General features: G+C 38.0%; 2 protein-coding genes across 2 annotated transcripts in view; both read right to left on the reverse strand.

Annotated features, from left to right (window-relative positions):
- The window catches only part of LOC149040587 (uncharacterized), a 37,885-nt gene that overhangs the window by 633 nt on the left and 20,718 nt on the right, over nucleotides 1–16,534 (reverse strand). Inside the window, exons 2-3 of the mRNA XM_089182606.1 lie at nucleotides 519–712; nucleotides 1–52 (exon numbers count right to left, since the gene is read on the reverse strand). The exon at nucleotides 1–52 is cut by the window's left edge and continues 633 nt beyond it. Coding sequence (XP_089038732.1) covers nucleotides 1–52; nucleotides 519–699 — 233 coding nt within the window. The 5' untranslated portion in view covers nucleotides 700–712. The remainder of the gene's footprint in view (nucleotides 53–518; nucleotides 713–16,534) is intronic.
- LOC149040588 (cilia- and flagella- associated protein 210-like) overlaps nucleotides 2,744–16,534 on the reverse strand; it is a 46,425-nt gene continuing 32,634 nt past the window's right edge. The window contains exons 12-15 of the mRNA XM_089182599.1: nucleotides 4,843–4,914; nucleotides 4,112–4,195; nucleotides 3,764–3,844; nucleotides 2,744–3,244 (exon numbers count right to left, since the gene is read on the reverse strand). Of these exons, the coding sequence (XP_089038725.1) occupies nucleotides 2,915–3,244; nucleotides 3,764–3,844; nucleotides 4,112–4,195; nucleotides 4,843–4,914 (567 nt within the window). The 3' untranslated portion in view covers nucleotides 2,744–2,914. The remainder of the gene's footprint in view (nucleotides 3,245–3,763; nucleotides 3,845–4,111; nucleotides 4,196–4,842; nucleotides 4,915–16,534) is intronic.

Here is a 16,534-nt window from a genome sequence, read left to right on the forward strand (position 1 = left end):
CTCTGAATACGAGCTGCTGCTTCTTTGTCCATCTCCGTCTTCGGTTTCCTATCTAAAGTAACAAGAACCGTAATGCAATTTTCAGGGAGGGAGGGGCGGACAACTTCTCTCATGAAATAATTACGTCTTATTGTCGAAAACTGGTGGAACTATAGATGAATGGCGAGTGGGGGTAGGGGTGTTGAAGTGGAGGTGGGGGATAAGGGGGGTGGGGGAATGTGGAGTAGACGGGGAAGCAGGCGAGAAAAAATACACGACAGCCATCCGAACAAGCCATAAAGGAATGGTTGGGCCGGATCTATTATTTACAAGAATAAGATTCACTCATGATCAGTCATTCAGAAAATTGATTTAGCCTCCTATTTATTAAATAGTATATGAAAACCCCTTGGCACTCAACTCTGAGAGTTTAGACACAACTAAGACAATAGATAAAGGACTTATAACACCAGTTTCGTAATCATTAATTGTTAATCATAATATCATCAGGGCTTGTTATCTGATGCAGGCTGATTTACCTTCTTCGTCCTTCGCTGCTTCATTCTTGTCTGCCGCACCCTGAGCGCGCGCGGCAAAGCTTCCTTTTTCAACTTTACCGTCATTTTTTTTCGCTTCAGCCCTCTGAATACGTGCTGCTGCTTCTTTGTCCATCTTCGTCTTCGGTTTCCCTTGAGATTTCTGACCGCCTTTATCGTCCATTGTATCACTTTCACTACGACAACAAAGAAACCGCTGTTTGTAGCTTTTGTTCAGAGAACGCTACTCACAACCCCCACTTTGATTCGGTTGGCAACAAGAATAGTTATTAAATGTTTATATTTTGCACATTTTCCTCGACGATTCAAGATGTGCTTTATTCACTTCGCACAATACAAAGAATAAACCTTTGTTCACAAAACACGTTACAAGTCTGTAGAAAACTGAAATAGCGGGGTATACGTAAATACTGAAGATGTCTATCTATTGAAGTCTATTTGTTTCTTACTCTGTTTTCTCAATGCAATAAATAAGCCTTGTATCACAAACGGTTTGCTTGGTAACTTTGCAGAACATTAACATCGTCAATTATCTTCAACCAATTTCGTACCCGATAGGAGATTTGCCACCCTTAGACTTCATTAAACTGTCGTATTTTGATGACAAATAGGAGAGAGATATACATAGTATATAACTTACATTGTAATTGAGTGAGAGTCAAAATTAAAGCGCGAATTACTCCTTGCCAATTGCACGAATCTTCTTGCTTTGTCTTCTTTCGTAAACTGTTTACGAGCTATGTGATACCCAGGTATTTAAATAACACAGTCGATTCTCGGAAAAATCATGTCAGCATAAATTATGATAATGCTTTCTTGGAAACTTAACCCTTTCACCCTAAGATCAGTATACATTTTCTCCGTAATGTTCTCTATATATTTCCCGTGGTACTGACAAAGAGAATTTGTCTTCTCTCTGAAACTGTTTACGAGCCATGATACTCAGTTATTTAAAAAGCACAGTCGATTCTCAGAAAAACCGTGTCATTAAAAATCTTGATAATGCTTTCGTGGAAACTTAATCTTTAACACTCTAAGATCAGTATACATTTCCTATAGTGCTGACAAAGAGAATTTGTTGAACAATCAACAGCTTCTTTAGTTGGTGGTTATTAAATTTACTCTCGACCTCAATGTTTGTTTTAGGGGGAAACTGATACGAGAAATTAGTTGCTGATCACTCTTAGGGGTTAGAGAGTCAAAGTTGTTTTGTTTCAACCAGTAACTGATACCGGAAGAAGACTCAGGGGGCGCTGGTGACTATTTCTTTGCTAGTTTCCTCAACCGGAACTCTTGCTAGAATGCAACTAATGTTATAATATGCATGTTTACATAGCCGTGCATACATAGAAATACAGGCCATCATGGTTCAATCCGAGTCATCATTTAGCAGGATTAAGAAGTATTCCTTGATATTCCAATCGCGTGCGACGATTCTGCGTCAGAGGTAATTAGCCTTGGAGTTTATGCTCCCAGGCAATAAAATATATTAACATCTCTCTACTTATTAACGAAATTTAAACGCCGAAGGCGAATTTCTTTTCTTTCGTTTATGTTTTGAGCCTTCCCTTCACTTTACTCTGATATCATGATTACTGTTACGCCATGAAACATCGTGGTGCTGAGCATTATATTGGGTGCTTTGCGAAAATGTTTTCTTAAGATAATAACAGTGCCTTGTTTTCTCAACCATTACTATTGTTTCCAATTTGATTTTATAAATTGTTTGGGTTTTGTCTGATATTTTGTCTCCAATCAATCAATGTTGTTCAATTCAAAATGCTTAACAGTCATTGGTTGTAATATTTCCTTCCACAAACGATTGTTTTTCAAAACGCGAGCATTTGCTTCACGCGACAACCGAAGTTAAAATTCACCATCTTTATTTTTCTATTTGCACTCTTTTCTTTGCCAGAATATTTTGTCGTGTTTCTGATCTCTGAATAAAAAATCCTATGATGTCATTAATGACAGTCATCGTCAGCCACCGTACTTAACAGCGACTCAGAGAAGAAAGAGCCTTTTCATTCTGTCTTTGGCTTGAGGTCCGATAAATAAATGCCTGGGACGATTTTACCACTAATATCACCACCTCTACCTTAATTTATGGATCAATCAATAAATTCCAAATACTAAGTTGGTTTAATTAAGGAAACTGGGATCGACATATAAACATCCTCTCCATCATAAGCTGGAAACCTGAAAAACTTTTGTAACTTGTTTATTTCCAACCAGTGTATGACACTTAATGAAATCCAGTCATTCTGAAAATCCTGTGGGCAAGAGTTTATTTCCGAGACACGAAAGAAAGTCTATTTACAACTAAAAATTCATCGCGCTTTAAGGCAATTCACCAGGTAAACCCTAAGCGCTTCCTACTATCGCCAGGATTGCCGTAAATTTTCGTGTGAGCCTTTCACTGTTCCATCGGAGTAATTTGGCAACTGCACCCCTGAAGCATCCCCCACAAGGTAGCTTGGTCGAAGCCCTCGTTTGCCTTCAAATTTGGGCCCACGACCTCCTCCAGGCCCTTCTTGCGTGGCCTTCATGAGTGGGTAAGGATTACGGCCATTGTTTCTAGCCTCAGTAATGACCTTGTTAGCGTACTCTTGGAATTGAATCTCCTCCTCTCTGAGAAGCTCCCCGTTGCGTTTGTCTAAGTCTAGTTCCGCTTCCTTGGCTTGTTGTTCTCGCTCCTTCACTTCGGCCTGGCGACAAAAAGAAAGAAGCTTTTAATATTTCAACGAATAAAACTCGTTACAATGCGGAATAAATCAGTATTTCATGCCGTTTATACGGAAAACGCGAAACTCCCTGCCGGAAAAATAAATCGATTCGCGTCCATCCGTAACAAGGAGTTTGTTTTGTTAGTAGCTAGTTGGTACTTTTTTTTTTATTATTATTTTTTTATTGGCCCCTGATTGCAGTTACACACTTTTCGTGGTCCCCTCAGGGTATTATTGGATATTAGAGTACCTAGTAAGTCACCTTGCTTTACAAAAACACCGTAAGATAGGTTTTGGTTAGTCATCGTGGTAAATAACACTTTCAAAAGAGAAATGTAATGCATACTGCTAGTCTTACTGCAGTCGCAACATTGTGATCCACATCTGAAGTGATTAAATCGTGAAACAAACGATTGCATTTCAAAACCACCGTGTTTCTAACTACATTGGCTAAACAATTATGATTAATATGTAACAAAGAATTGATATTTAAGTACTCACAATCTGTTGCGTTTGAAGTTCTTTGAGTTTCTTGCATTCGGACAGCTGTTCCAGACGTTTTTCTTCTTGTTTCATGTGGAACTACAAGGTAACAACAGAAAAGATCAACTGATATCACATTTGTATAAAATAAATGTCAAGATAACAAGGGGAATAAAAATTAACAATCCCGTGCTAAAAGAGGTAGACTAATCCTTCTCGACTTGAAAACGAAAACCCCTGAATATTCAACACGGGAAATATATACTAGCAGCCAGCTACAAAGTTACTTTTCAATAGCGAGTTGTCACAACCAATAACGCGAAATATAAAACTATGCAATGCTGATCATGGAAATACTATACTTACCAGTTTATCAGATTTCACTCTGTTGCGGAGTATTTCACGATCTTTTTTGGCTTCCTCCATGGCCCGGCGTTCATTTTCTTTCATCTGGAACGTGTGAAGAATGCGTGATGTTAGGAAATAACTTGAGCAGTTAGGTACCAAGAAAAAACCGAATTCTTCACAGGAATTGCTCTCAAGTGCAAAACCGCAGCAAGCAAGTTATCTCGCGGTATGTATTGTACTGTGTTGTGTTATGCATAAGAAATGTAGAAAATACTTTTATGGGGTCGTGCTCATTCTTTTGTTCCCAAAATTATTTCAACTAACGAACAAGAACCTTACGAGAATAAACGGTTTAATCGCCTTCGAAAGCCGTTTCAGTGACTCCCTTTCCAGACCTTTTGAATTGGTACCCTATACTTTTGGGAAAGATTCGATCACCTACAAGTTCATTTTGAACTAATTTGCCTTTCCACGCGTCAAGAGGAATATTGAAACTTTCCTCACGTTTATGCCAAATCTAGACGATCATCATCTTCATTAATTTAAATAAAACATGATTTGATATTATAAACAATAATTTTTGAAAAGCTCAAATCACGTTTCACGGGACAATTCGTGGCATCAATCAAGCTTCGCATAAAAAAAAGAAAAAATAATTATTGTATCACGTCCTTACCAAAAATCGCTACATCACAACTATGGCGCCTTGTGTAGGATATACAGTCTAACACGCTAAGTTAAAAGATTACCATGTAGATCCTTTGATCGTGAATTTCCTTTTTGGCCTTCATATCGGCCTCGTATTTTTGTCTCTCTTCCTCCTAGCAAAATAGAATAATAAAAATACTCATTAATTTACAGCTAGCAGACAACGATCGTTTCCAAATTTTTAAAATCTTTTCTTATTTCGCTTTCAATTTAAAATTAAATTCATAATTGTTAAACAAAAAAAAAAACAAATCAATCACTGCTGCTAATTAGAACACAGATTACAAGGCTGTGCTCTAAGGAAAATTTCAGAGAGCCCTTCGGGCTCCCAAGCGTTTTAGCTTGGGTGCCCAGGCCTAAAAGATGGTCGCCCAAATCAAAATTTCGGGGAGCCCGAAGGGCTCCCAAACATTTTAGCTGAGGTGCCCGGGCCTCCTAGTTGGTCGCCCAAATTAATAAATCAGTCAGTTAATTATTAAAAATTAAACAAACTGTTTTCGTAACGAGTCAAATAGAACTATGTGCATTTATTTATTGTTTTTATGTTCATGAAACATCGTATCCTTTGACCTCCTGAAAACCTATCATCACTTATAGTCAAATAATTATTTAATTCACACTTACAGAAGCAGTGCAAAACTATTTTTAGTGCGTGATACGTAATAACTTGTCACGGCACCAAGGACAATGCGGGACTTATAGAGTTTATACCCGTTTCTAAAACAATCACAAAAAAAAAACGTATCTTTTCTTTTTTATAAATCGTGTTTTACTGGAAAAACAATCTTAAGTTATGTTTTTGCCTCGCAGACACGGCAGTAAAAAGCCGGCTAAAATATTAAATTAGCATAGAAGAGCGACTCCCGTGTTTATTCAGCGATTTATTAATCGCCGACCGTACTTTACGCCTATCAGAGCAGAAGTAACAACTTCTTTTGAAAAACTTGCTGATGAGCCATCCCAATTTAAAGGAAAAATTTTAATGCTATTGGAAAAGCCGTTAAAATCGAAAACTGTGCAGCTAGTCAAGTATCAGTACGTGTGTCTAATAGGGACCCCCCGTTCTTTTCTCCTCTAATCAAACATCTACTGGACCAACGGCGAAAATTGATTCGGCGAAGTAACATGTCAGGAAATCCTGTTTCGATTGAGATCCAAACTCTTCAAGAGAAAATCAACAAGTTGATCAGAGATAATCAAGTTCGAGCAGTTAAAGGGAATTTTGAGAAACATAGTGCAGGATCCAAATCTTGGTGGTCAACAGTCAATTCCCTGACAGGAAGGAAGTCTACCAACTCGCAAGTAAGCTCAATTATCTCCCCGAGCGAGATCAATAATTTTTTCTGTTCCATTAACACTGATCCCCTTTATAAACCCATTGACACTGTCACTATCCCGGAATCAAGCGAGATGCCTGTTTTAACGGTCTCCAGTGTTACCAGGAGTCTACTGAAATTAAAAAGAACTGCCTCTGGTCCAGATGGAATCCCGTACTGGTTTTGGAAAGAGTTTGCGTACGACCTCGCTCCTGTTGTTACCCATATTTTCAACTGTTCTTTGGAAAATCACATTGTGCCTGATCTTTGGAAATTGGCCGACATAACTCCCTTGCCTAAAGAGCCCAACTTTAAAAATTGCACACAGTTGCGGCCTATTTCGCTGACTAATGTAATAATGAGGGTTTTTGAACGTCTTGTATACAGACAAGAATTATCTCAATATATGAAGAACTTTATTAGCTTCGACCAGTTTGCATACCGCAAAGGCCACAATACGACAATGGCCTTAATTAAGTGTCAATATGCTTGGCTGAAATGGCTTGAGTCGGGTTTTGATTGTGTTAGAATCTTCTCTTTTGATTTCAGCAAAGCTTTTGATTCGGTCCCTCATGATATCCTCTGCTCTAAGTTGAAAACACTTGATATAAATCCATACGTGGCCAATTGGATTATTAGTTTTTTACAGAACAGGAAACAAAGAGTTGTTGTTGATGCCATTGTCACGGACTATGTAAATATCAATAGAGGTGTCCCTCAGTGGACAGTTTTAGGCCCTATACTATTTTCTATTATGGTCAATGATATTAAGGCCATTCTACCAAATCAGAATTTACTTGTGAAATATGCTGATGATTTAACATTAAGTATTCCAGTAAAATCGCTGGCTAATAACGGCAATTTAGCAGCTGAGGAGGTCCGATCGATCGTCGCATGGACATCTGCCAATCGTATGCAACTAAACTTCAAGAAAACGTGGGAGATGCTTCTTAGAGGCAAATCCACTAAGGCCTTACCTGCTCCTCTGGTTTCTATAGAGCGTAAACCATGTCTGAAGTTGTTGGGTGTAACTTTTCAATCTGATCCGTGTAACTGGGATTTACATTTTGATAATATTATATCGAAAGCCAGTAGTCGTCTGTACATCTTACGTGTTTGTAAATTCTATGGACTGCCGCTCGATCATCTTCATCTTCTCTTTATCAGTCTTATTCTACCTATATTTACATATGCTGTAGAAGTATGGGGCTGCGCGTACTATCATAAGTATCTGAGTCGCATAGACAGGCTGTTCAAGAGAGCTTTTAGCTTGGCTACTGTAAAGAGCTTTTTTCGATTGAAAATATTATTATTCTAAAAGATAAGAAGTTGTGGGCCAAGATCACCGACAGCGATTTTCCAACAGCTTTAGATGACCTTTTGCCACCAGAGCGAACAATGGATACGTTACGTAAGAGGCGCCATAATTATACTCTCCCGCTTGTCAGAACTGAACGTTTCAAAAGGACCTTTATTATATACTCAACAAAATATCGCGTTTCTGATTGGTCAATTATGAATGCATAAATAGGTTATAGAGTGCATTAGAGGTTATAGAGTGCAATACGGAGAAGTTGCCATGGAAACACCGGGGAAGCGCCAAATTTGAACACAAATTTGAGAATATAATAAATAAAAAATCGTATGAACCTGCTCGTGCATTTCGTGATTTATGGTCACTCGTGATGTTTTGAAAGTTCTCAAATTGCACTCGCCTAGGGCTCGTGCAATTTTGAGAACTTTCAAAACATCACTCGTGCCCATAAATCACGAAATGCACTCGCGTTCATACGATTTCCTATACTTATTAATAGATGTTTGTTCTCTTATTAGTTATTCAGTTAGTAATTTAGTTAGTTTATTAGTTTTATACTTGCTGATTTCATGTCATTGTAACTAAACACGTTTGTTGTTTAGAGTGCTTAATAAAGACTTTATTATTATTATTATTAAAGTGTTTGCCGAGATATCCCCAACACCAACGAACAAGCTATCTGTAGGCAATTTAGCGAAATTTCCTGCCAGGAAAGAAGCGAAAAACAACTAGCTCTAGTACTGTATTATTAAATTAATGGCAGAAACAACTCAAATAAATCGATCTCAAAATGTAACAAAACAGATGAAACAGAAAATATTTAGCTTAGTCGTTTCCGGTGTGATTATCTGTGCTTTGCTGCTGCCTGTACGCGTACTTGGCCGTCTCCAGTACCCAGAAATCGAGGCAAATTGACTGAAAACCTGGATGCTCAGTTAAACAACTTATCTGGGTTTCAGGCCATTTTGCCACAATTGCCCGATTTCCTTACAACAAACACTTTCATGAGTTGTCGGCATAATGGTTGACAAGTTCCACACTCGCACCTTTGAAAAAAATTATGTTGCATTCCTTTAGATTGTACCCTCGCTTTATTGCATTTTCATGTTAAATACAAATAAATCACAAAGTAAATTAAATACCAGTCTGAGTTTCCGAGACGGTCGCATCGCTGTCTACATGTTCTGTACTGTCTTCGTGCGGATCGCTTCGGTGAACCCTACGCGGCTCATATTGTTAAGGACGTGGCCCAGACTCTCCTGAAGATTCTGGATTATCTCTAGCGCTGTCATGTACTAAGCTTAAGGCATTCGAGTCGCTATCTTCTTAAAAAACATCTTCCGAACTACCGCTACTTACACGAACTCCCACACCAGTTATACTGGGGAATATGTGTTCGCAATATTTTGGTTCCACCGCTTACGTCACGACTTCTCGCTATTGTTTTTACCGGAAATGGAATTTCAGTTGAAAATGCCGATTTTCTCCTAAAATAAGTCGAATTGGACAAAACTAATTTCATATTCGTTTTCTACGCCACTTTTTACATAGTATAAGTAAAACATGTATTTTTGGGTTTACATGCCCTTTAAACAATCGCGGAGTGTATGCGGATGCTTTTATCTGTAATCTTTATCTTGTTTAGCTGCACTAAAAATGCCGCTCTCCTTTCTGCTATTATCTGTCAATCATTCGGAAAAACTAAATTGAAGTTCTAATAGGGATAAGTTTAGTCTGCATTACATTCTTCCTCAGCATGCTACTTCTTTTCTATTTGAAAACCGCCCTTTCCGTATTGACTTAAAATACTGGTTTGTCTGTTGTTTCAAATGTTAATTGGCAGCAAAATTTGTTGTGGTAAGCGATGAAGATGTGAATCAGCATTTCCCTAATAACAAAAAAATGAGAAAACCAAGATTTTCAAGGAATTGTCGAAAGTTGCGACCAAAGCACAGGTCAATTTTTCATCTGTCTGTGTTGAACAGCCTTGAAAGCTTTGTAATGATCAGTGATGAGTGATCTTATAAACTTTAAATTACACCAAAACGATCCAGAGACTGGTACTAACTAAACGTGACAAAAACATTGGCAACGTTTTGGTCAGAAGTTCATTTCAAACCAATGACCAACCTAGAACTTTTAAATACGCTCGCTCACGATGCAAAACTTGTCCTTTCATTCATAACATGGGGAAAATGTCGGGACCCAAGAGATCCATTAAGATCTCTGATCAATTTACGTGCACCTTCACCAATGTCATTTACTTGCACTCATTGCAAAAAGTTATACATTGGTGAAAGCCGCAAAACTCTAGAACAAAAATTTATCTTCCAAATCAGCATTCTTAATCCTCATGGTATCAACAAACGCTAGCGCTTTTCATTCAACTAATTGATTTTTTTTTCCTCGTCACAATATTCTTACCAATAGCATGGCTCCATTTTCTGCATATGAACCCACAATTCCTCGAATCACTCTGACAAAGGGCTAACTCTCGAAATGTCAGCCTTTAAACTCTTTATGGTGGCCAATTTACGTTTTCAACTCAGTTGATAACACTTAATTACTCTGTTATACTCTCCCACCGACGCAGCACCACAGTTTCTTTAGAAAGTTACCCCCATGTTCATTTGTTTAATAACTCACTCGTTTGCTGCGCTCACTCGTTTGATACTGTTCTTGCCACTCGAACATACAATTCATGTCTTCTCTTTACCGTGTACTATCCTCTATATATCGACCAGTGATAGCACTCATAGCAGGCGTGTCTGTTTATGAACACGTAAACCCTCGCTAGGGGCCATTTTTTTGCTTGCAAAAGAGTCCAAAACGCAGACCTTTTATTTTAATTATAATTCTTTATGGAGAAGGGTGGAACGTCGTGAAATGAAAACAGAACGGCTCAACATAAAAGAAACATTGCCAATTGTTAGATTGAAAACGCATTCAGCTTGTAATTACAAGTACGTCATTCTATGGAAGGATCTGAAGACTGGTTTATACGTGCAATGCAAATGCAAACGCAAACGCAAACGCAAACGCAAACGCAAACGCAAACGCAAACGCAAACGCAAATGGAAATGCAAGCGAGTCGACACGTCCAAAGCAAACGCGAGGAAAGAGAGATACGCAAGCGCAGTGGAAGCATTTTTACAAGATGGCCGACAATGATTGAGCTTTTACCGATTCACACGTGTGAGTAGGGAACACAAATGGGAGCTCAAGAAAATGAAAACTTGATTATTACTTGCGTTGACGCTTGCGTTTGCATCTACATTTGCGTTGGGTTGGTTCCCACGAGCAATTATTCCTTTCATTTGCATTTGCGTTTGCGTTTTTATGTGATTGATTGACCGAGCGAGGTGTGGGTACTAATCCTACTACCCTCTTAGGTTCTTAATTTAACTTTTCAGAGCCGGCCCAATACAGATATTACACGTACTTCAAATCGTGTAAGAGCCTAAGTCGATGTGTCAGTTTCGAACTTAAGAACATCTCGGATAAATGGTTGGGAAGTACGAAGGATGCTTTAACTTGATGTGTTCAGGCAGCGAGTATTTGTTTTGCTAAAAAAGATTTTGTGCCATCAGTTTTTGCGTTCTTTCAAAGTATACTCAAGGACGGAGAACTGAATTGAGGAAAAGAGTCGAACTTATTTTTGCAATAGCGGCGGCATAAAGGTTCAGCTTGCATAAACCGATACCCTGTTTTTTTTTTATTCAGACCGTTGTTATCGTCACTGACAATCCTGGCAACTGGTTGAGATAAAAATTGCAATTCTGATCTAAGATGACTAGCCCAATCCGAATCAACTAACACCTTGCAGCAAGAGTCGCCATAATTAGTGACTACTGAAGTTGACACACAGCCCCCTGAAACCCCGCCTCTTCTTATCTGTAAGCTGAAAAATTGCTCCTATCTTAATATTTTAAACTTTTTGGCTCTTAAAGGTTACGATATTCTCGCAAAACTGCACCCAAACTAAGAACGTTTTGCAATGGTTTTGAAAAATCCAGATCTTGAGAATTCCAGAGGGTATACTGGTAAACCGTAATTTTTCCAAAGTTGTGTTTATTGAGTCAGGTTGAAATTAAGAATTTGTTCATGCTTAGCGTGCGTACATCGAGTTATGGATGCACGCGGAAAGTTTGGAGAGCACGAAAAATGCGTAAGAGTAGCTCGAGGCGCAGCCGAGAGCAACTTTAGCTCTTTGAGTGCTCTTCAAATTTCCCAGGTGCATCCATAACTCGATGTACGTACAGCTAAAAGCATGAGAAAATTCTTTTATACCAGAGCGACAACAAGGATCTGCGCGAAGAAGCCTTTTATTAGAAATTCTCACTACGCACAAAAAAAAGTAAACAAACGTCCCTATTGCCTGGTCAAAAACACGCCACATTTTATACTTTGGTTTGACTATTTCAACGTTATCAGTAAGAGTAAAATGCCTTAAGATCGCTGCGGATTAGTTATCCAGTCTGTTGTTAGCTCAATAATAAATGCATCGCTAGTATCCATAACAATGAGGTGAACAAAGAACTTAGCGATATGGCAGCTGTTGCACTTCCGTTTGCGCGACGAAGTAAAACATTCAAAATTACGTTTAGTTTGTTTACATGTAGTGTGAAATTTTAAAGACTGCAAGTTTTCATAAAAAATTCATTCACTTTACCAAAATAAATCCATCACCGTGGGTTAACTCACAAGTAGTTTAAAACGAAGCAAATATCTCATCCAAAACATAAACTGTTGGAATATTTACGGCGGTTTTTAGGTCACGGTTATTTTTAAAGCAGGTTTTATTCCACAGCTATTCGAGTTATCCTGCATGAGCAAACGACCTCTTACCAAATTGTGTTTCTTACTGACAACTAATTACCGCAGCAAAACGATGGTTTTAAAGTTTGCATTTAACAACTGTTTTTCCTCTTTTGATGTCAAAAAATTTCATCGACCACTTTATCGTTGCGTTTTATTGCGTTTGGCAGAAAACAAGAGGGAAAAATCATTAAAGGAGGCAAAAAATTTAGCCATTGCAACCACATACAAATTGGGAGCCTTTTAAAAGTTTCAAAAAGGCTGATTGGTTCAAATGAGGAATTTCTTGCAAAGCCATCAATGTACGAGTCTTATAGTTCAGTGTATTGGATCAGCTACTTCAGTGCAAAGAATATAAATGTTTTTAAAAAGAGCAAATTATCTTGCCGAATTCGAAATTAAAATCTCGCCGTTCATTTCACAAGAAAGGCTTCAAGAAACGTTCCTTCCATAGGCTTCTTTTTATGGGCAACTGGGTTTATGATGTCTTCGTTTCGGATTGAATGGCAAACAGCAGCAAGACTCCTGCAGTTTTAAAGAATTGAAGTGCGTGATCAACAAAACTGTTTAAATGAGCGTCTATGTTTATAGTCTAAACACGGTTTTGACGTTCCAAACACGCTTGTATTTTTAAGAAATATACTTTACAAAAGCAATGGAGAACTCTTTGCCGCGTTTCAAAGCACGCAGGAAGCGGTTAGAGCATGAAAGAAGTGTAGGGAGAAACACGAGACGAAGTCAAGTAGTCCCTACTTCTTGAGTGCTCTAGCCGCTTCCTAAGTGCTTTACAACAGAACAGAGCACAGTCAAGGCTTCTCTATTTGTTTTATAATAAAGAATCAGTTAAATCCCCCAAGAATTATTTTCAATTTTCAAAATAATCTTTATTTCCAAAGCGAACAACAATATCGTCAGCATGTTCTATACTCTCATAAAGCATGCTACAATAAGCCAATCAGAATTCCTGTTAGAATGGTTCAAATAATCTGATTGGTTGTACAAGACTAAAGCTGTTAAAAATTTCAAACCATCAAAGTTCAAAAACCATCAAAGTTCATATTCTGCAATATTTTACAAACTAAAATATTTCGGCATGTCGAATTTAACACTTTTGCCCGAAGTTTTTTAGTTTCTAATACAGAATCTGAAAGTGGAATGTTCAGTGAAATTAGGCCCAATTGTGGCTCACAAAAATACGCAAGTTATTTCATATGAAAAGACGAAAACAAATTGTTCAAGGCGAGCGTTTTATGGATGAACGACAGCCGAATTCACCAGGACATGAAGATCGCTCGGAATGACAGCGCCGTAAAACTCGGCTGCAGTGACTGATGTGGCCTTCCACTCAACGCATTGGAAAGGTTATTAGAGCAAGCTCTTATTTTTCCACTCGAAGGGTAGTCGATTTAGTTCATGAGGCTTACTCCACAGCGGTGACCGAAGATCGCCATAATGAGCTAGCCGCGATAGACCTTAGCATGATCGCAGTCGCTCTAACGCCGTCATGAATTTTAACAGTTATGCCAGGTTATATTTTTCATCATTCCTGTTTTTTTTTCTGTTTTTTTTTCAAACACTAAACTTTATATACTATACAAGTGTTAGCTGTGTTTGATTTTTATTACCGTACGTACACTTGCAATCTAACTGAGCGTGAAAACCTTTAAAACTCGGACTGTCCATTTTGTTTCATCTTTTAGGATTTTTGTCTCTGCTCACGTTAAAGTAACGTACTACATTTAGTAAATTACTGCGCTTGGCGTTTTTGCAAACCTTTGCTCGCTTGTTCCGAAATTTCACTTTCAATTAACGAGAGAAAAGCTCGAAAGAAGTCCTGGAAAACGTCGGACATAATACAATTTGGCAGATGGCGTGACAGCTTTAGCTCAGTTCTATGCTCTATACTCTCATTGAGCACGCTCTTTTAACCAATGACAGCAGATATTATATCCGAACTTTATTGTAAAAATTCATAGAAACCGGCCAGGTTGAATGATCGTGCACTGAGAGAGTACTCCAAAGTTCTGCATTTCCGTTTTAAATAACTTCTTTTATCGATCTCTAACGTCAGCAACTGCACAGATAGCTAAGAGAGAAATTGGATAGAATGGGGAACACATACATGATAGGGTCTCAAAAATAAAAAAAATAACTGCAGCTGCTTACCATCAGAGGTATTAGAATCACCACTTTGAATGTAGCCGATAACCAAATTATAAATATTTGTTGTTTTCATTACTACGGGGAAAGGCAGAACGTCGAGTTTTCAAATGGCAAGTATCAAAGAAACCGGAATCATCATGAGGAGAGAAGACTACCTTTTTCCACCAGAGTTAGAGTTAAATTAAAAACAAACACAGCGGCAGATCTAAAGAAATAAGTGTCATCGTACGTGTTATTTTATTTTATTTTGTTTTCTCGGCTGGATCATTTTTCCCGTTTAATATTATATATTCTTAAGTACTAACCGACAGCTTTTAAAAATTCAACTCTTTGATCTGGGAAATAGCTCATCTCTGGTAGCATTTTGCAGTTTGAATATGATAAAGTAAAGGACTTAGTCCAAATTAACGCAATTCAGGTGTTTGCTTCCATCCATAATTTCGGTTAAGTTGCACTAAAATTACCATGCCCTAATTACTTCCTTTGTGATCCCGCCTGTGAGATAGTGAACCTGAGGTTGTCAATAAATGTCTTATTCATGAGAATATTTTTAACTTATAATATGACATAACAACTGTATTAGTTTCAAAAACTTAGATCGTCGAGTTTAAGTTGATACTCTTATTATTAGAAATTATTATCAAATGAAAAATCGACTAAAGAAGGTTTTGTAAAGGAAAAAAGAAATTTTGTGGACCATAATAAACAACATTAAAAAAAAGATGCCTTGTATTTAAATTTTAAAATGTTTGCTAAGCCAGTTAAATTGCCTTCTTCTGTGATATGACTTCTCCTGTAAACACCAAAAGCTTTCAAAACTCCTTTCAAGGTTTCTAGAAACTGTTCATCTTCATTTATTTGATATTCATGCCCAGGTATTGATTCTTTAGACGAAGGTGTTTCGCCGGCGTTTTGGTTCCACGTAGATACGGAACTTTCTTTGAAAAAACGACGTACAGGTGTAGAAAGGCTTGCCTGTTCAGCTGCACTCAGAACGTCATCCGACACCTAGATATCATAAGTCAGACATTTGCAAAACTTATTTCGAGTCTTGATAGTGGTGTGTTAATTCGCTATCACTATTCCTCGGCTTGTTGTTTCCTTATTCATTCGGAAAACCACCTTTGCTCAAATTCGACTTCACTTTTTTAGAGGATACGAAGTACTTCGTTATCAGTGAGGTATGTTCGTAGGATTTCATTCGTTTATAAACTCTAGTTTTGGTGAGATGAGGTAAAGCGAGTTGAAATGGGTGGAGAGAAATTTGCACTCTTCCTCAGCAGGCTACTTTCTTTTCTATTTGAAAACCGCCCTTTCCGCATTTGACTCAAACTTAATCGCCGGCCTTTTGTTTACACGTAGATACGGAACTTTCTTTGAATTAACGACATACGGGTGTAGAACAGCTTGCCTATTGTTCCTGTTCAGCTTCAGAACGCCATCCGACATCTAGATATCATATGTCAGACATTTGCAAAACTAATTTCGAGTCTTGATAGTGGTGTGTTAATTCGCTATCATTAAGAAAACTCCCAACTTGACCTATATTTTTTAGAGGATACGAAGTACTTCCTTATCAGTGAGGTATGTTCGTAAGATTTCATTCGTTTACAAACTCTAGTTTTGGTGAGATGTGGTAAAGTGAGTTAAAATGGGTGGAGAGAAGTTTGCACTCTTCCTCAGCATGCTACTTTCCTTTCTATTTGAAAACTGCCCTTCCGCATTTGACTCAAACTTAATTCGTTGAAAGGATAGAAACACTTACGTAATCGGTGAGGTAAGTTCAAAATATTCTTAAGATTCACTTGAAAATTCTGCCTTCGATGGGATGAGGAAGACTGAATTAATAAGGATTATAACATAGCTAGCAACTTTGTCTGATCAAATTCAATGGCGCGATCGTGCTTCATATTCCTATTGTGCACGCTCATGACGTCAGCAAACAAATCCCTCGAGAAAAAATATTTTCCATCTGGTTGAAAATGTTATAAAACAATTGGTTCATACGTCCGCTGTGCGTTCATCGAGATATGAAGCACGCGGGAAGTTTGGAGAGTACGAAAGATGCGTAAGAGACTTCGGGGCATATTTTCCCCAAACCAAAGGATCCTGTCACGAAAG

The sequence above is a fragment of the Pocillopora damicornis genome, chromosome 9, assembly GCF_964200805.1.
Source record: "Pocillopora damicornis chromosome 9, jaPocDami1.2, whole genome shotgun sequence".
In the NCBI taxonomy this organism is placed as follows: Eukaryota; Metazoa; Cnidaria; class Anthozoa; order Scleractinia; family Pocilloporidae; genus Pocillopora; species Pocillopora damicornis.